This window comes from Coregonus clupeaformis, chromosome 34, assembly GCF_020615455.1.
Source record: "Coregonus clupeaformis isolate EN_2021a chromosome 34, ASM2061545v1, whole genome shotgun sequence".
NCBI lineage: Eukaryota > Metazoa > Chordata > Actinopteri > Salmoniformes > Salmonidae > Coregonus > Coregonus clupeaformis.
In genome coordinates this window covers 29,184,584-29,205,886 of record NC_059225.1, presented here as the reverse complement: position 1 = coordinate 29,205,886, position 21,303 = coordinate 29,184,584, and the positions used below count along the sequence as shown (strand labels likewise).

Here is a 21,303-nt window from a genome sequence, read left to right as displayed (position 1 = left end):
CCCTGGCGGCGTAGTGTGTTACTGATGGTAGGCTTTGTTACTTTGGTCCCAGCTCTCTGAATGTCATTCACTAGGTCCCCCCGTGTGGTTCTGGGATTTTTGCTCACCGTTCTTGTGATCATTTTGACCCCACGGGGTGAGATCTTGCGTGGAGCCCCAGATCGAGGGAGATTATCAGTGGTCTTGTATGTCTTCCATTTCCTAATAATTGCTCCCACAGTTGATTTCTTCAAACCAAGCTGCTTACCTATTGCAGATTCAGTCTTCCCAGCCTGGTGCAGGTCTATAATTTTGTTTCTGGTGTCCTTTGACAGCTCTTTGGTCTTGGCCATAGTGGAGTTTGGAGTGTGACTGTTTGAGGTTGTGGACAGGTGTCTTTTATACTGATAACAAGTTCAAACAGGTGCCATTAATACAGGTAACGAGTGGAGGACAGAGGAGCCTCTTAAAGAAAAAGTTACAGGTCTGTGAGAGCCAGAAATCTTGCTTGTTTGTAGGTGACCAAATACTTATTTTCCACCATAATTTGCAAATAAATTCATTAAAAATCCTACAATGTGATTTTCTGGATTTTCTTTTCTCAATTTGTCTGTCATAGTTGACGTGTACCTATGATGAAAATTACAGGCCTCTCTCATCTTTTTAAGTGGGAGAACTTTCACAATTGGTGGCTGACTAAATACTTTTTTCCCCCACTGTATTTTAACAGAGCCCTTTGGGAAAATGTGTCTTAGGAGAGAAGTCACAAGGCATGACAGTGTGACAATGCCAAACATTTAGGATAAAAATATGATGTCACCACATGTTTTTCCCCTTAACCAAATTAGTAGTCACCTTGTCAGCTAAAAGGACAGAAGAGACAGCCAAACAATGATACTGTCCTAGTTTGACACTTGCTGAGCAGATGTCAAGCAGCTTATAAATTATGAATAATTCTAATTTCCCAAGTATAGGCCTAGTTGATGTCTTCAACTTGAGTCAGATGGCATTATTGTCAAGTTGCATTTAAGTTGGGGGTTTCTCCTATGGCCCTACACTTTGCTAGCCTGCGTGCCAGACTGTTTGTGCCATCATGCCAACTCCTTGTCACTCATTGTCATGCCAATGATAGTACAAACAGACCTGGAACCAGGCGAACAATAAGTGAGGTTAGATTGGGTGCATCTTCCAGGCATAATCATGCATGCAAAGTGTTGTTAGTTACCACAACAGTGGCAGGGCAATGAGATTGGGGCCCATGTGTCCCTCCCACCCTGGTGTCTGGTTTACCATTGTACCATGCTGTATTTATAGGGGCTTAGTCTAATGTCACTGCTGGGGACAGAACACTGTTCTGTCTTCTGATCACCGGGTGATGGTTTTCTTAGAAACTCAATAACAAACAAAAAATATTCACGTGTGCTGTGCACTAGGCTTATTTGTGTTATAGAAAAAACATGTTCAAATTAGGGCTGTCAAATGATTAAAATTTTTAATCAAATTAATCAGAATTTTCAGTGGATTAATCATGATTAATCACTATTTGCAATTACACCTGAATCCTAACCATTTTTTTTCTGAAATGCATACCAAAAGATAAATAACAGGACACAGATACATAATTTTCATATTATGTCTGTTTATTAACACAGCCAAATAATGGTGTTTTAAATCAAGCTGAAACATACTACACACCATAATATTTGTCTTTGTAATGTTCCATCACTTCCTCTTTGGCATTCCTCTTAACCAGGATGTACAATTTACAGTATTCAATTGAACAGAAAGCAATAAATGTAGTCAAATCATAACAGTGACCTACCACATTTTTTGCACAATTTGAGTCATCTGTGGAAAAAAACATTTTCAATAAAACTTTTAAATCAAACCAAAGAACAATCTTTTACCTTTTCCTCCATTCTTTAATCCAGTTGCTCAAAATCCAGTTGCTAACTACTATAACATGTTGCACTGAAACTGGTCTTTTTGTTTGAACATCACCTTTCAAATCTACTGAGCTTCATCATCTTTCAGCCAGTTGCTGAGGCAAACTAACTTGTTCACATTTTCTGAAAGTAAAGCTGACCTTTTCTTGTTCACAATGTGACCTGCAACTGAGAAAAGTCGTTCACAGGGAACAGTGGTTGCAGGAGTGGCTAGATATTTGTGAGCTAGTGAGGCCAGCTTCTCATGGGCTCCTGAATGAGATGCCCACCACCTCAAGGGGCAGTCCTCCAATTTAATGGTGGGCTCTGCTCTGTACCTCTGTATGGCAGGTTGGACCTCTTCATCTTCTGATTCTGAATCTGAGCCCATTTGCAGAAGGCTGATTTTCTTCCTGGGTGGCCCATCATCATGTGTCTGTGAAGACCTTCTGGGTGATTCTTGTTGCAGCATCCCTTCAAGTGTGGTCCACACCTCTTCCCTGTCTGTCTTGGGCAGGCATTTCAAGTCTTTGAAACGAGGATCCAAAACTGTAGCAATCTGGAGCCATGCATTGTTGAGCTGTTCTTGACGGGATGCTAGGTCCTCCTTGAACTTGGTCTTGAATCTCACCACATATGCAGGGTCCTCATCACAGGCTTCCATCTTGAGACGCAAGTGGCAGAGAGAAGGTAGTACCACAGAACAGGAGACATAGGCCTCTCCACCCAGGAGCTCAGTTACATACCCTACGCACACAAACACACACATGCACACAGAGACAGTGTATTATTAGAACAGTGGTTATCAACATATTATTATTATTATTATTATTATTATTATTATTATCATCATCATTATTTTTTACATAGATACATGTTATTGATATTTGACTTGGTTTAATTCATTCCAGAAAATAATCAAAGCGATGTTATTTGATAAGTTACAGACTGATTTACCTGCATGGCTCTAGAAGTGTCTCCAGCCTCTGCAGTTTATCCCACTCTGCTGCGGTCGGCAAAACGAGTTTGTGCTCCTGATTGTCCAGGGCTGCGATGACAGAATCTGACGGCCCAGCAAACGCATGTTTGGCGTTGACATGGTACTTCAAGCTTGAACAGCTCCGGTGAAATTGAAACTCCTTCTTACAAATCTTGCAAATAACCTTGTACTTGTTAACTGTACCATCATCATTCTTTTTATATTTGAATCCGTCAATAGGCCCACTTTGCTCACCTTGCTCCATCTCGCCTCTAGCTCCCAACCACTTTCCTGACCTGAATAATTTGTCACACTGCGCATGCGTGAAATGCGTTAAAAAAAATTGACGTAATTAACAGCAAACAACTAATTAACGTCGTTAACGCGCTATTTTTGACAGCCCTAGTTCAAATACATTTGATATAGGCTAATCAAATGTGGTAGTCATATAGCCATCTAATAATCCAGAGACTAATTGAATAGGGGGATAGAGATAACATGCTATGCACAGTTACAGTAACCCAAAGGCTCCCTTTATAAAGTAATCTTGGTCTTACCCATGATGGCAAATCAGAAGTTGTCAGACTTTGCTTGACAGTTCTCTCCTCTTGTTCAAAGAACGCCAAGGCTCTGTACAGTCGGGTGTTCTTGCCTCCTGTGTTTCTCCTCCACCAGAAGAATATTACAAGTCCTATTAAGAGCCAACTGAAACTGAATTCAAAATATCCCAAAACATATATGGGGAAAATGAGCAGGAATGTCTTTGTAAACTGAATCCATGTCTGAGTTAGGTCACCAACGGACGACCCAGACGTGTCATCGACGATGTTTGCCGGTAGAAATTCGTTTGTATTGGGTTCGGTGTGAATAGGGCTCGGTGCGTTTTGTCCATTCTCCTTTGATCCAGCGGAGCTCCCATTATGTGCATGGGCGCCTCGTACAGCCGTCATACTGTCTATTGACGTTCGTTTCTTTGCGCCCTCAGTTTCAATGGGATGTTAGAGTAAAGACCTCAATAACAGAGGCTTCTTCTATTCTTTAATAAACTGTCACCAATGTTCAACCTCCTGCGCAGCGCGCACAGACCCTCTCCGAATCAACCCCAGATTGCGCTCACGTTAGTTCATCCGCATCCGAGCTCATTTTGCCCTGGAAAAAGTGGGCATTGATTATTCTTCCACGCTGCAATAAAGTCTATGATAAACCATCTTACTCACATACGCCTAATTTTCTTCTCTCATTCTACAATAATATTCACGCTGCTTTCCTCATACCGTGTTGAGTTTGGGTAGTCCTCCACTTACCAGAACCTACAGCAGCCGCACTCTTTGAACGCACGCACTGCTCTCCCTGCGCACGTTCGCGTTCTGTACTACTTCAAGGTCGTCACTAGCTTCTATACCAATCTGCTCCCACAGTCATAAAGTCATAAACCCCGCCCATTTCTACACTCAGATTAGTCTTTTTTTTTTAACACATCTGTGTGTCTAGTTAGGGACGACACATGTTGTGTTACTTTTAACCCAATCACCGTGTTGGCAAAACATGATTTGTGTAAATTTTTCAACACATTTTGTGTCAATTCCTGCAAGTAATGTGTTAAAAGTGGAACACCATACAACACACCCTAGATGTGTTATTGACCAATCAAAATCAGCTAGTGGAAACCCTCCTTCAGGGAACTGTAGGTCAAGGAATAGCTCCATCATGTGATAGAGGCACAAAATCGCCACCCCGTGCCCACCAGCTGTAGAGACAACTGCATATTTCATGAACAGCAACATTCTCTAGCCTCATCATCAGCTCTGTCACACATCAATAAGAGCTTTGAATAGCTTTCAGTGGGATTGATTCTCTACCTCCGCCTAATAATCATCATCATCATCATCCTCATCATCATCATAATTTTAACTGACTGGCACCCAGGCTACACTAAACAAAGCCAATAAATGCTGATTACAATTATTTTTTTTATCTTCATGATGGTTATGGCTTTACATTATTTATTTTTTACTTGCCCATAAAAATTGAATTTAGTAATTTCAGAATTTAGTAATTCTATTTCAATGGACTTGCCATAATAAATAGATGGATCTGCTATTGATACATCTGAACTGTGTATCTATCCATGCTGATTCCTTCTTGCTTGCAGAAATTGCTATTCTATTGATTAAAGATCCTGTTGTCAAGAGAACATGATGCATTTACCTTAGTGTCAGTGCGAATCGAAATCTGCTGTCATGGCGCTGGATAATGTCAACATAAATTCGTAAGCTTTAGTTCTGAAATCAGTCTAATATTTCACAAGGAGGAACATACAGGCGATAACATGCATCCCGAGAAGGTAAACTGGTGACTAGATACACAACAATTGTACAAGTGCATTCGGAAAGTAATCAGAACCCTTGACCTTTTCCACATTTTGTTACATTACAGCCTTATTCTAAAATGGAGCAATCTACACACAATACCCCATAATCACAAAGTGAAAACAGGTTTATAGAAATGTTTGCAAATGTATTAAAAATAAAACACAAAAATATCTTATTTACGTAAGTATTCAGATCCTTTGCTATAAGACTCGAAGGAATTGTCCGTAGAGCTCAGAGACAGGATTGTGTCGAGGCACAGATCTGGGGAAGGGTACCAAAACATTTCTGTAGCATTGAAGGTCCCCAATAACACAGTGGCCTCCATCATTCTTAAATGGAAGAAGTTTGGAACCACCAAGACTCTTCCTAGAGCCTGGCCAAACTGAGCAATTGGGGGAGAAGGGCCTTGGTCAGGGAGGTGACCAAGAACCCGATGGTCACTCTGACAGAGTTCCAGAGTTCCTCTGTGGAGATGGGAGAACCTTCCAGAAGGACAACCATCTCTGCAGCACTCCACCAATCAGGCCTTTATGGTAGAGTGGCCAGACGGAAGCCACTCCTCAGTAAAAGGCACATGACAGCCTGCTTGAAATTTGCCAAAAGGCACCTAAAGAACTCTCAGACCATGATAAACAAGATTCTCTGGTCTGATGAAACCAAGATTGAACTCTTTGGCCTGAATGCCAAGCGTCACGTCTGGAGGAAATCTGGCACCATCCCTACAGTGAAGCATGTTGGTGGCAGCATCATGCTGTGGGGAAGTTTTCAGCGGCAGGGACTGGGAGACTAGTCAGGATGGAGGGAAAGATGAAGTACAGAGAGATCCTTGATGAAAACCTGCTCCAGAGCGCTCAGGACCTCAGACTGGGGCGAAGGTTCACCTTCCAACAGGACAACGACCCTAAGCACAGAGCCAAGACAACGCAGGAGTGGCTTTGGGACAAGTCTCTGAATGTCCTTGAGTGGCCCAGCCAGAGCCCAGACTTGAACCCGATCAAACATCTCTGGAGAGACCTGAAAATAGCTGTGCAGCGACACTCCCCATTCAACCTGACAGAGCTTGAGAGTATCTGCAGAGAAGAATGGGAGGATCTCCCCAAATACAGGTGTGTCAAGCTTGTAGCGTCATACCCAAGGAGACTCGAGGCTGTAATCACTGCCAAAGGTGCTTCAACAAGGTACTGAGTAAAGGATCTGAATACTTATGTAAATGTGATATTTCCGTTTTGTTATGTTAATAAATGTGCAAAAATGTCTAAAAACCTGTGTTTGCTTTGTCGTTATGGGGTATTGTGTGTAGATTGATATGGAAAAACAACAACAATTTAATCAATTTTAGAATAAGGCTGTAACGTAACAAAATGTGGAAAAAGTAAAGGGGTCTGAATACTTTCCGAATGCACTGTACGTGTGGCAAACATAGAGATAGATAGGTAGGTTAGCTACACTTACGTCTCCAGGCATTAGTTTGCTTGCTAGCTAACAATGTTAAAGCTAATGGTAATGGTAACTAAACCTTTTGTCAGTGGTTATAACGTTACACCAATATTCTTTGCAGCAAAGTCAGTCTTTGTAATTGCTGTGCGTGTTGTCAATGAGAATAATGATCTATTAGCTACTTGTCGAATTTGAAAAAAAAATTAATAATAACATACTGATTACCTTAGGAGGCACATAACTAGGAGTACCTAGTCCCCGAGCCGACTAGGTTAAAAATCTGTCGATGTGCCCTTAAGCAAGGCACTTAACCCTAATTGCTCCTGTAAGTCGCTCTGGATAAGAGCGTCTGCTAAATGACTAAAAAAAAAAAAAAAAAATAAATAAAAATAAGGGTAGCTAAAATGTTTATGATAACCTTGTCCCGATTGTATCAAGTGCAATGTTCGTTGTCAGGGTGGAGGGCATGATGAAGACTTTGGCAGGAGGAGAGATGAATATGAGAGAAGACACAGGACAGAGGAGTCCGTGGAGCGACACCATAGAGACCCAGAGAGGGAGGCCGAAAGGGTGCAAGAGAAGAACAGAGAGAGAGACAGCGCCCGAGAGAGGACAAAACCCAGAGACAAAGAGAAGGGCAGACATCAATACAGAAGGAATGACGGCTCGAGAGACAGGCAAAAGGGAGGAGCGAGACAAAGAAAGAAGAGAGCAAGAGAGGGATAAAGGCGCAGACAATGGCAAGTACAGGGATGGGTACAGAGACAGACTATATGATAGAAAAGAAGAAGAAAAATGGTAGAGAGAGTAAAGGCAAGAGGAATGGATAAGGAGAGACAAAGGGAGAGGGAAAGAGATGAGCCGAAGGAGAAGGAGAGAGACAAGGAGAGAGAAACAGGTGAGCGGGACAGGGAGCGAAGGTCTGAGAGAGATAAAAGGAGAGATGAGGGGAGGGAGGGAGAGACAGGGATAAAGAGCATGATCGTGAGAGGAGAGCTACATATAATGTGGTCCTCTGTAGCTCAGCTGGTAGAGCATGGCACTTGTAACGCCAAGGTAGTGGGTTTGATCCCCGGGACCACCCATACACAAAAAATGTATGCACGAATGACTGTAAGTCGCTTTGGATAAAAGCGTCTGCTAAATGGCATATTATTAATGAGAGGGAGTATCTGAAAGAGAGAACGCTACAAAGATGGATTGCAGGAGAAGCAGAGAGACAAGGAAAGAAGAGAAAGAGATTCAGGACAAAAGGAGGACAAAGGTACAGTTATCTAGGTGAAAATTGTCAACATCTTACTACCTCACTAATCATAGTATGTCATTACATCTTTTTGTTGTTGTTTTTTCATTTTGATTTCAGAATACAGGGAGCAACGTAGAAAATAGAAGGAGGAGAAACAAAGGAGAAACAAAGAGAGAGCACAACACGGAAGAGTCTTCAATATTGTCCAAAATTAAATGTAAGGTAACAACACCACAAACAAAGCCTGACTGGCTCCGCTGGCTCACACTCTGGGGTGAAGTTTCCCCTACACTGAAAAAAAGGTTCTTATATAGTTCTTTCTCAGCTCTTAAGGTTCCTTGGAGAACTCTTGCCCGATAAAGAACCTTTGAGTTAAGTGTGGGGTTATTGACGTGGCATCTACGGTTCTTCATAATTCTAAAAGGTTCTTGAAATGTATGGAAGCCTGCAGATGTGCCCCTTTTATACCACACATAAAATTGGCTGTGTTAACTAGTGTTGATTCTTCTGTGTAACATTTCTAGTGTTGATTCAGGAGTTAAATTAACACTGTAAATATTTAAATTAACACTCAGTGGTGTAAAAAACAACAACAGTGTTGGTGTTAATAACCATATTTGAACCAAAACCATGCCCATCATTATCATATTTCCCAGCATGCTCAATTGCAGGTAGATGTTTTGAATTATATGTTTCAATATCTATGTTTTTGCATGTACATTGATTGATTAATTAATCTTATGCTTCTCAAATATAAATAACATACATTTTCCTAAACTATTCCAGTCTGTTACTTGAATTTTAGATGTTTAAGGTAGTCTCATATCATAGTCTTCCCAACCCTGGCAGTCATTCTGAACGCAGGTTGCAGGTGAATACAAATTCCAAATGTTGCATATCCCCACTGGCTGGATTCCAATAGGAATTAAACATAACTTTGAAAGCCAGCATAATGTGACTTACAAGCCTAATGTGGCCAGTAAACTGTCAGTTTCAGGCTGCTTTATAAGGGAACAACTAGGCCCTCAAAAGAAGGACTTTTAAAATACTGTATTGTCTTAAAGAATACAATTTTCATAAACATGCCATTTAGCAGACGCTTTTATCCAAAGTGACTTACAGTCATGCATGCATACATTTATTTATTGATATATATATTTTTTTGTGCATGGGTGGTCCCGGGGATCGAACCCACTACCCTGGCATTACAAGCGCCGTGCTCTACCAGCTGAGCTACAGAGGACCATGACATCATCTTCACTTATGCTTACACTTAGTGAAGGCCACAGAATTTAAAATGATTGCAACAACCATGTCTGTTACTAGCAAACACAGTCACGGGTGGTACTGGTAGCTCTAAAATTCACTTGAAAGGCACCCTGGGAAATATGCAAATAAGGCTTAAAACCCTAAAGCAGGGCTATTCAATTCTGGTGCTGGAGGGCCGAAACATTTCTGTTTTTGGATTTTTGTATGGTTCTTCAAAGAACCATCCCATTTATGTTTTTTCAGAGACCCTAAAATGGTTCCCCTATGGCAGGGCTGTCAAACTCATTCCATGGAGGGCCTAGTCTGCGGGTTTTTGATTTTTCCTTTAATTTAAGACCTAGACAACCAGGTGATGGGAGTTCTTTTACTATTTAGTGACCTTAATTCATCAATCAAGTACAAGGGAGGAGCGAAAACCCACAGACACTCGGCCTTCCTATGAATAACATTGACACGTGCCCTATGGCATTGCTCTCAATAACCATATTTGGTTCCATCATGCACCTTTATTTTTAAGAGTGTAGGTAAAGATCTAGGATAATCTTCCTCTCCCCAATCCTAACCTTAACCATTAGTGGGGGAAATTCAAAACTGACCCAAGATCAGCATCTAGGGTCTCATATCCTGGGGTATATTTTTGTTACAGGATACAGGTGAAAGTCGGAGACATGATGGTGAATCCAGAGAAGTGGAGCGAGTGCACAGGGAACGTAAGAGGTCGGACAGAGAGAGGGAGGGAGAGAGGGATAGACATAGAGAGAGGAGGCACAGAGAAGGAGCTGACCCTGAGAGGGATCCCAAAGAACAGACCAGCGCCAAGAAATCATCATCATCATCATCCTCTGACCTCAGAGTTCACAAGGAAAAGACAGAGCCTGTTAAAACTAAGGTTAGTAGCACTCCAAAGTCAAGTCAAGTCAGAGTTTATTCAAAGTGCATTTTAAATTGTAATTTACAACACACATTTTACATCATTAAAAATGAATAAATTAATATAGGAAAAGGGGGAAAGGGAATATGGAGATAACAACAAGTCATAAACAGTCCCTCTCGCTTTTCAATAGATGCTCCTCATTTACAGTATATTGGTTTTCATGGCTCTGTTTTCCTGTGTGTTTTCCCTTTGTGTCCCAGTAAGTAGTGATGCGATCTGAGTCACCCTGGAGGTCTAGTCAGAAACAATTAAGTGACACAGAGGAGCCCGTAACACTTGTTTTGATGATGGGGTTTTTCTCAAGGCCATATCTGTCTGCCATCAACACCTCTGCTAGCATGAGAATAGAGCATGGCTGTTTATTACATGCCCAATCAGACCAAGACCATTGCATTTTGAATTCGGGATTGTCATAATTGGTTGAGGCATTTTGTATTTGTTTCAGTGCATCTAACATCAGATAAGTGGACAAACATTGTCTATAGATATACAGTGGGGGAAAAAAGTATTTAGTCAGCCACCAATTGTGCAAGTTCTCCCACTTAAAAAGATGAGCGAGGCCTGTAATTTTCATCATAGGTACACGTCAACTATGACAGACAAAATGAGAAAAAAATATCCAGAAAATCACATTGTAGGATTTTTTATGAATTTATTTGCAAATTATGGTGGAAAATAAGTATTTGGTCAATAACAAAAGTTTCTCAATACTTTGTTATATACCCTTTGTTGGCAATGACACAGGTCAAACGTTTTCTGTAAGTCTTCACAAGGTTTTCACACACTGTTGCTGGTATTTTGGCCCATTCCTCCATGCAGATCTCCTCTAGAGCAGTGATGTTTTGGGGCTGTCGCTGGGCAACACGGACTTTCAACTCCCTCCAAAGATTTTCTATGGGGTTGAGATCTGGAGACTGGCTAGGCCACTCCTGGACCTTGAAATGCTTCTTACGAAGCCACTCCTTCGTTCGCCGGGCGGTGTGTTTGGGATCATTGTCATGCTGAAAGACCCAGCCACGTTTCATCTTCAATGCCCTTGTTGATGGAAGGAGGTTTTCACTCAAAATCTCACGATACATGGCCCCATTCATTCTTTCCTTTACACGGATCAGTCGTCCTGGTCCCTTTGCAGAAAAACAGCCCCAAAGCATGATGTTTCCACCCCCATGCTTCACAGTAGGTATGGTGTTCTTTGGATGCAACTCAGCATTCTTTGTCCTCCAAACACGACGAGTTGAGTTTTTACCAAAAAGTTCTATTTTGGTTTCATCTGACCATATGACATTCTCCCAATCCTCTTCTGGATCATCCAAATGCACTCTAGCAAACTTCAGACGGGCCTGGACATGTACTGGCTTAAGCAGGGGACACGTCTGGCACTGCAGGATTTGAGTCCCTGGCGGCGTAGCGTGTTACTGATGGTAGGCTTTGTTACTTTGGTCCCAGCTCTCTGCAGGTCATTCACTAGGTCCCCCCGTGTGGTTCTGGGATTTTGCTCACCGTTCTTGTGATCATTTTGACCCCACAGGGTGAGATCTTGCGTGGAGCCCCCAGATCGAGGAAGATTATCAGTGGTCTTGTATGTCTTCCATTTCCTAATAATTGCTCCCACAGTTGATTTCTTCAAACAAAGCTGCTTACCTATTGCAGATTCAGTCTTCCCAGCCTGGTGCAGGTCTACAATTTTGTTTCTGGTGTCCTTTGACAGCTCTTTGGTCTTGGCCATAGTGGAGTTTGGAGTGTGACTGTTTGAGGTTGTGGACAGGTGTCTTTTATACTGATAACAAGTTCAAACAGGTGCCATTAATACAGGTAACGAGTGGAGGACAGAGGAGCCTCTTAAAGAAGAAGTTACAGGTCTGTGAGAGCCAGAAATCTTGCTTGTTTGTAGGTGACCAAATACTTATTTTCCACCATAATTTGCAAATAAATTCATTAAAAATCCTACAATGTGATTTTCTGGATTTTCTTTTCTCAATTTGTCTGTCATAGTTGACGTGTACCTATGATGAAAATTACAGGCCTCTCTCATCTTTTTAAGTGGGAGAACTTGCACAATTGGTGGCTGACTAAATACTTTTTTTCCCCACTGCATAGTGTTCTCTACTTTATTCTGATATTTTTCCTTTATTCACTGGCAAATGTTTGCAATGGCACCTTCTGTTTGGTGGCTTCATTGCTTTGCTTGCCTTCACTTGCTCCTGCTTATTGCATGGTAACATTCACATGGATACACTTTTTACTGTAAACACTGTATATGTGTCTATGTACTTAACTAACAGTGATGTGTTCAGTACGACAGAACGGTGTTCAACGTTTAAACGGTACTGTACTGTTTGGACTAATGTATCGAAACAATTTTGCAGAGAGTTTCCATTAGACAAATTCAGGTAGGTCTCTCCAAGTTTTGTTCTGTTTGCTTCTGTTTAGGAAACGTTTTGAAAGAATACACCCCTGAATGACCAGTTGAAGAACGGCGTGATTATAGTGGCCCAGAGGGTGATTGGTGATTTTCAAATGGTCACATCCATATTGACCAGGCCACACCTCACAACACCCACAAAACGAGAGCAAATTTACCTCAAAGTAAGAATAAGCACCGTTTTGGGGAAACTTGTAATTTAAAACGGTGGTCTCACAGAAAGTAACAGCTGGTAAATACAAGCTATTGACTGAAATAGACTGCATCTGAAATGAACTGCATCTGAAATTAAAACTACTGAAATGAACTGCATCTGTAGGTGGAAATTGAGGTGGCTCCGGCTGAGGACCATGGCTATGATGAAGGTCAGGACTATGAAGAGGACTTTGAGGTGAGAAGAGTCAAAGGATATAGATGGTGAAATTCCTTGTAACTCATTTGTATTCCAGTTTTTTTTATTTTGTTTCATTATATATCATGCATGCTCTAAATTGATTGCTTTTCCAGAAAATGGAGGGTGATTAAATGTGTTCAAGCAGCACTGAAATAGCAAAAAATAACACATCCGTTAGTTTGACAGCTTTCAAATCAAATCAAATCAAATGTTATTTGCAACAAGAGACGAATTCAACAGGTGTAGACCTTACAGTGAAATGCTTACTTACAAGCCCTTAACCAACAATTCAGTTTTAAGAAAATAAGTAAAAAATAGATAAGTAAAAAATAAAAATAGCAAATAATTAAAAAGCAACAGTAAAATACAATAACAGTAGGGAGGTTATATACAGGGGGTACCGGTGGGTTATGGATGACATGTTTAAACCATGTTTAAGTATTAATTGATAGGTTTTATAATGTGTTATGAAATGATAAAGGTAAAACAGAATGAACATGATTGATACTTTGTACTTCAGATATATGTCTGGATAGTGAATATAGTCAATACAGAGTGTGATTGTTCTTTAACGTACGTATGTACATCATTTTTTGAGTCACACCACTAATAAGATACAGAGGCCCCATTTAGAGAAGCGCAAGTAGCCCCCGTGAGTAGCCAACATGTGATACTGAAAGATGTTATTCATTCACATAGAGAAGAGTAACTATGTATGTTGTATCAGTATGACTATGCATTTGTGTCTGTATAAAAGGAGAGCTCCGGTTCAGGGCAAGCAGTTGTTCCATGGAGCAAGCTCGGCTTTGTTATGCAAATAATAAAGTCTAATTTTTAGATTCACAAGCTCCAGTCTCTTGAGAAATATTTTTGAGTTGACTACTTTTGAGTCAAATATTTCTACGACATATTTGGCGAGCTTTTCCAGGAGTTGAAAACAGGGGCTAGAGATGGTGTACATCTGTGGTTGTGAAACGGCTTGGACGGACCATACAAACAAAAGCGGCCGCTTTAAAAAAAAAAAAAAAAAGAAAGGTAAGCCAAGTTCTTACTTATATAGTATAAAGTTTGTGTGGTTCGATCCGGGGCACGGCCTCAGCTGCAGAAAACCAAGTAGGTCTCTCCAAATTTAAGAACCAGAAAATTAGAGACTGGGAGCTTTTGAATTTAAGAATACATGTCGATGTCACTCTGTTGTTCGTCTGAACCGTCTGTTCAATTGATTTGATTCATTTGATTCATCCTGCTGATCGCTTTGTCTGGGTCATTTCGGCACGGGCGGTTGTCCATCTGGTTGAGCGATCAGACAATAACATTTTAGAAAGTCCTGCGAATACCGCTATAAATGTGTCGAGGAAGTGTATCGTTTATAGGCTGCTTAGGTAGGCAGAAATCCTGTGCAATACCGCTTATTTTCTGTGTCGAGGAAGTGTATAAAAAATAAAAAAAAAGGGCAGAATTTACAGGTCGCTTAGGAAAGCGTAGTAGAAGTCCAGGTGTGTCGAGGAAGTGTATCACCTAGGGGGCTAAATAAATAGAAATCCTGTATAAAATCAACAACAACAATGCCTGTCATAGAGTTTTGTAAGATCAGGGAATAGTGACCAGCATATACGATTCTGGGAGGATTCTATGACTGAGGGGAAGGATTTGGGTAATTTGTTGTTCGTTCCGCTGAGACTAGATTGTGATTAATTGATTTGTGGCAATAAAGAATCATTAGAAACATGAATGGTTTGGTAGATGTGAATATATTAGAATAGAATGAATTTTATGGCAGTGTAATTTATTACGAGGGATTGGATAAAATTATAGGTGTTGACTTGCACACCCAAACACGTAGATGTACGTGGGGATGGGAGAAAGTACATAGGGCATGTGGTAGAATTAAGCATTATAATAAACAATCTATATTTCAGAAGCAGAGGTGATATAGTCAAGGAATTTTTGTATATTAGGGGAAAATATAATTCATTTGGTTAGGTCGTTAGATCTGTTTCCAAATCAATGAATGTGGGGTTTGACTCGTTGACTGCTAAGTTGTTTACGTTGAGCGTGTGAGATCTGTGTCCTTCAAAGCAATTTTCTGATAAAGTGTGGTATGTGCCAGATACTAAAATTACTGACCATTATCATTGGAATAAAGGAGGATTAACTTGTCTTTTCAATAAAGCATAGATTCTGCATCGCTGATCAGAGTCTAGGTTTTCTAAGTATAGTTCAACTATGGTTGTCGGTTGTTTAGATTGACGGAACAGTCAGGATAAGACTGGACGATTTAGCAGCCTGCGTCTTTTCAGACTGAAGGACTCACTTATTCAACGGGAAAGAGGGAGGAGTGTCTATAGTCTAATCAGAAAGGACAGTTACATACATTTGAATAGCGGACTGGCAATTGCGATAGAGTTATGGACATAATTTGAATTGTTTAGGTAGACTGGAATGAAAGTAAGGTCTTTTAATAATATGAATATAAATATATTAGTAGTTATTGTTGGGATGTGAATAGACTTTACTAATGCCATGAACTAGTTTCCGGGTAAAAGAGAGTCGTACTTGCTTGACTGTATCGAGCTGAAAGCGATATTTGAAGCAAGTTTGAATAGTTGGATGGAAAACATTTATTTGACAAATTCTAATTGTTATTACTTTATTCTATAGTTTGCATGACACCAGTGATGTATGCGAATAGTTGGTGAATTCTAGAATGATAATTTATTTTCGTTACGTGAACCAGGGGATGCAAGGAGCTTTGGCTATTATGCTGAGTGAATAGCACCAATTTATAGTGGGCTCTAGATTTGTTGAATAAACAAACTTATATTTTAAATTAAAGTGATGCAATAGGCTACAATTATAACATTATCAGAAAAAGGCACTATACGCTCATCTGTGGTCCTCTGTAGCTCAGTTGGTAGAGCACGGCGCTTGTAACACCAGGGTAGTGGGTTCGATCCCCAGGACCACCCATACACAAAAATGTATGCACGCATGACTCTAAGTAGCTTTGGATAAAAGCGTCTGCTAAATGGCATATTATTATTATCTGGAAAAAGCAAATTTAAGACACAGAAGGACAATGAAAAAAAAACAGGAAAATAATGAATACTAGGGGTGCCCAGAGAATCCTAAAGGGGAGGGTCAGCTAGTGGCAGTAACTATGCAGGCTGATGAAGAACCTATGCTAAAGGTTCAGGTGAAGAATAGAGGCACCCCAATGATGATAGATACTGGAGCAATTTACTCATGTGTAAATCCAAATTATGCCTCTCACCAACCCCATGTCAGGCAAAGATGCACAGACAATATAATTTTCATCACAAACGCAGTTAATACATATGACAGTTCCAGTAGAATAAAAAGCAGGAAAAAGTTACGTGTACATATGTTAGTGTCAGAACAAATTCCAGTTAATTTAGTAGAAAGAGATACACTGTGTAGAATGGGGGTCCAGATTAAATGCAGATCAGAGGGACTAATAATAGTTAAGGAAGGGGTATGTCCACAGAAGGTAATGGGGAAACCATCATCACATTAGTAAACTATTTTGGTGGACGGGGGGCCACAGGCATGTGGGAAAGTACAACAAATGAGGCAAGGGATAGCATATTTGAGTTTTCGAGGTAACAAAGCATGTTGGGGGTGATTGAGTGGTAGCAGTGCGGCTAAGGAAAAGCCTAGGGGTCTTATGGGATTTTATTTCGTTTTATGTGCGCTGAATTGTGGAATTCACCGGAGAAGGGAGCAGTCACAAGTGATGTTCGTGAGGGTTGTCTGAAAGGAGGGATCAGGAGATGTGGCAAGAGAGTGAGAATTTCGAATTTAGATTGTGTGGACTGATTAAGAGGTGTCAAAATGGAAACTAACTAAAATGTGTACTTTTTCTTCCAGGAAAAGTGTGATTCTCTTTTCATTGAAATATTTTCTGAGACTATAAATAAGGCCTGGCCATTTTTGGTTTGTTTATTTTTTTACTATATGGTGTTCGAATAACCACAAACAAACTACTTAGTATGAAATGTTAGCTGTATAGGATTTGTATTTCTATTTTGGGTTTTTTGACGGGATGGAAGTTAAATATCTTAAAGGGGCATACACATGTAATTTGGGTTTTATTTACTGAGGGATAAGTAAATATGTGTGATTTATTTTGAAAAGAGCTGTACTAAGGACTTACTGTACACTCGGGACACTGTGCTTCATAATTTCAAGGCTTCTCTTGACGGATGAGAGGACATAAGTAGCATACTGTGTCTCACCTAACCTAACAATGTTCTTAAGATTTTCTTTTCATGGGTGAAGATAACTCTGCCCAACTGAGTAGGAGAATCTGAGTATTTTCTGTGCACTGGAGACTATGTGATGGCAAAAGACAACAGAAGAATGAGCTGGAAAGAACCTATGTGGAGGGGCCTGTACCAGGTGTTGTTGACTACCTTAATGATGGTAAAAGTGGTGGAGACAGATACTTAGATCCATGTTTCCCACTATAGGAGTGTTCCAACCTCAGCCATTGGGTAGCATTGTTGTCTTTTGTGTGTGTCTGTGCTTGTGTCTTTGCAGCAGTAACTCCGAGCTTCCCTATGGGTAGGCTGATAGAAGGACACTCTTCACAGACCGATGTCGATAGATTGAGAGGGAGTCTGGCTGATCCGGAGACCCTAGTGATGGCGGAAGGTTAACAGCTAAAGTGACCATACATCGTCGTCCAGGTTACACCAACAGCGGTACGGATAGAGGGGAGCGCGATCAGGTATCATCTAAACCATTGTACCAGAGTGAGGGAACTGATGACTAGGAGACCACCGAGACTTCCAAGACCTTCCAGACCACCGAGAGATTCCAGACATTCAAGATGTTACTACGGATGGTGTTGTAATGCATAGTAGAAATAATTAGGTCCAGAGTGGTGTGAACCTCAATAAAAACAAAAAACCCTCTACCCGGCTGAAGAGGCACAACAAAGGCGGTGAAGACGTTCCTGTCCGACACCACCTCTGCAAAGAGACCTGAATTCAGCATCAAATCAAAGAAATCAATTGCCTTCTCTTTTGTGCCTTTTCTCTCAAGAATGTGACAGGAGTCCATGTGGAGTGAGCAGGAGGAGAGAGGTCTATGCAAATGCAACATTCTTCGTAGTTTGGGTATACTGGTTTGCAAATGGACAAAACAGAATGATGGTGGAGGTGGGGCGGCTCAGGTGTGACATTGGAATTGGGACATTGCCATGGGCAATCCAATATGAACTATGAAGCTATCTGAAGAACATAATGAAGACGCCAGAAGATTGAGTGCCGGTAGAGGAGGTATTATACACTGCTAAATTTATAGTAATTTAGACTAGGAATGCATTAAGATACTGATCTGTTGTAATTCTCGTTATGAGGAAGTTAATGCTAGAATTATGATAGTATAAATATACATTCTGCCAGTGTCAATATGTGCCAAGGTGAGAGATTTAACTTTGAATGATGGAACCAAAGTGAATAACTAAGAATTGTCATTCTAAATTTGTTTTGGGTAATTAATCTGATAATGACTATGAATTATAAGGTGACTGATTGATTTGAATAAGTTATTAATATGTTAATAACTAATGATGTTGACATTGCAATTCATGGATTAGATATTGATATTGATTATTTTGATTATTATAATAATTGTGATATGGGTAAAATAGGTTATGTAAGCTAAAGATGTTGACACTATTCGTAACATGTCCTAGATATTATGGTTAAAACAAAGTTGCATTTATTTCTTATATATTTTGATGTGTTAGGATACTACCACGTATATTGGAAATGCTACAACAAAACAAAAAGGGGAGCAATGGTTACAAAGCTCAATAGAACAATTTAGAGGTTAATTTAGAGGAAAACGTTCCAGACTTGTAACCAATACCTGACTGGGCTCTGGGTCCTCATCAGGATGGGTCAGACAATGAGGAAGATACATTGGTCTGAATATATATTCTTATAAAAATGTAACCACAGATGGCAAGGCTAAGAATAAGTATATGCACATGCTTACACTCATTTTATGTTAACTTTTGTTTTATTGTTTGGGACTTATAGAGCCCCAACAGGGGGGAATATATGGTAGAATGAAACACCTATATACATTAAATGCTTATGGATTGAGAACCAGTTGAAGGGTTAATACAGAGCAGAGACATTTATGTGTTTTTCATAACTACCTGCAGCTGGTCTGGGTATGTCAATGACATGTGATGGAGATACAACTCCTCGTGGTGGCTGTGTGGAGATTGGAGTAACAATGGAACTAGTGTTATCATTTGTTTGTGCTTATGACCTGACACATAGCCACATGCACATAATCTCAAGGGCCAGGGAGGATGGTAAATGATAAATGCTTAAATGTATGTGGTTGAGAATGGGTTATGGATGACATGTTTAAACCATGTTTAAGTATTAATTGATATGTTTTATAATGTGTTATGAAATGATAAAGGTAAAACAGAATGAACATGATTGATACTTTGTACTTCAGATATATGTCCGGAGAGTGAATATAGTCAATACAGAGTGTGATTGTTCTTTAACGTACGTATTGTGATGTCACGAGAGGCTGTGTCCTGGAGGGACGTTACATCCCCCTGAGATGGCTGCAAACCCAGACAGCTATGGCTCCATCTGCTGGTATGGTCGGGAACTCCAACCCTCTATGGCCAATCTTCCCACGCAGCTGAAACCAATCAGGAGCTGATGAGCTGAAGGTTTGTTGAAGGGAAGAGACACGGTCTCCAAGCTGGGCTCTCTGGAGGACAAGAGTGCTGCACGTCCACTTCCATGAGGAATATAAGGAGTTGGAGATACTTACCTTTGGGAAATACTCACCTTTGGATATATGCACCTGTGGAAATACGTGTGGGACATTTGGAAGGACGTTTTGCTGGGTTGGCCACTAGCTGCAACGGGGACTACAGTAAGGCTGGGGAAAAGTTATCTGAGCGAGTGAGAATTATGATTTTGGATGTGGAAGAGACATCCCTGAACTGTTAACCCTTAAAGAGCCACAAGAGAACAGAATTTTGTTATATTTTCGTTAATTTCCCAAGACCTATAATAAAATCCTTGTTTTGTTTGAACCTTGTCTCCTTGCACTACTTGAGCAATCCCGCTGAAAGCTGTGTAGCCTCTCGTGACGTCACAGATGGTGGAGAATACGGGCACGCCAAGCGTTAATAGTGCATGTCAGAGGAGGATACCGAAGGTTTGATCACCCAGTTTTCCAAGTTGGCCGTAGGCTCCCCCGCCCGACTGAAATGGAGGACATATTGAAAGCCCTTGTTGCTGGCCAGCAAGCCCAGATGCAAGCAAACGTGGCTCTCTTGGAGGAGCAAAAGAAAGCCAACCTTCTGAAGGCAGAGGAATTGCAGTTGCAGAGACAGAGGGTTGTCCAAAATACCCGCCCAATAAAGGCAAGTGACTTTATATCTAAGATGGGAGCTACCGATGACATTGAGGCATACCTGCATGCATTTGAGGCCACGGCCACTAGGGAAGCCTGGCCCAAGCAACAGTGGGTTGGTCTGTTAGCCCCCTTTTCTAACCGGGGAATCGCTGAATGCTGTCCAGGACCTGGGCCCTGACCAGGTTACTGACTATGATGCCCTGAAGTCTGAGATCCTCAGCAGATATGGACTCACAAAGTTTGGTATGGCCCAGCGCTTTCACAGCTGGACCTTCCAACCAGACCAACCTCCTCGGGCGCAGATGCATGAACTTGTCCGAATCGCAAGGAAATGGCTGGATCCGCAGAGGAATACAGCAGCGGCGGTGGTGGAGGCCGTTGTGGTGGATCGTTACCTCACGCGCCCTGCCTTATGAGGCAAAACGGTTCATCAGTCAACAGGCCTTGACCACGGCTGATCTGACCGTGGAAGCTGTGGAAAAGTACCAGGCCACAGCGGAGATGCTGAATGCTTCCCGAAAAGACCCCAGGAGTGCGGCCCCACCACAAATGGGAAGAACCCGTCCAAAGGACCCCAAGGTCTCGAACCCAGCCACGTCAGGATTTATCCCGGCTCCAGGGGGAGCCAGAAACCAGGCGGGTCCAAGAAGAGTACACCAGGAGGGGGAAACTCGACAGTGTTACCGGTGTGGGGGAGATGGGACATATCTCCTGGCAGTGTGGGAAACCAGCCGATGAACCTATGCCCACTGCGGAGTCCTCCAGCTCAGCACCCACACACCGTTTTGCCTCGCTCTTGGGAGTCGTAGATGGCGGCCCAGATCGACCCCCCCACCTGCCCGGTAACTGTGAATCACCATGATGTGGAGGCCTTACTGGATTCTGGTAGCCGGGCCACCCTGGTGCGTAAGG

The 21,303-nt window shown here is 41.4% G+C and overlaps 1 protein-coding gene and 1 pseudogene across 3 annotated transcripts in view; one reads left to right on the top strand and one right to left on the bottom strand.

Moving 5' to 3' along the window:
- The window catches only part of LOC121549986 (extended synaptotagmin-2-A), a 40,248-nt gene extending 36,006 nt beyond the window's left edge, over positions 1-4,242 (bottom strand). For all 3 annotated transcript variants that reach the window (XM_041862027.2, XM_041862029.2, XM_041862028.2), the window contains exon 1: positions 3,441-4,242. In XM_041862027.2, coding sequence (XP_041717961.2) covers positions 3,441-3,833 — 393 coding nt within the window. In that variant the 5' untranslated portion in view covers positions 3,834-4,242. The remainder of the gene's footprint in view (positions 1-3,440) is intronic.
- Positions 4,243-5,212: 970 nt separating this feature from the next.
- The window catches only part of LOC121549552, a 29,019-nt pseudogene continuing 12,928 nt past the window's right edge, over positions 5,213-21,303 (top strand).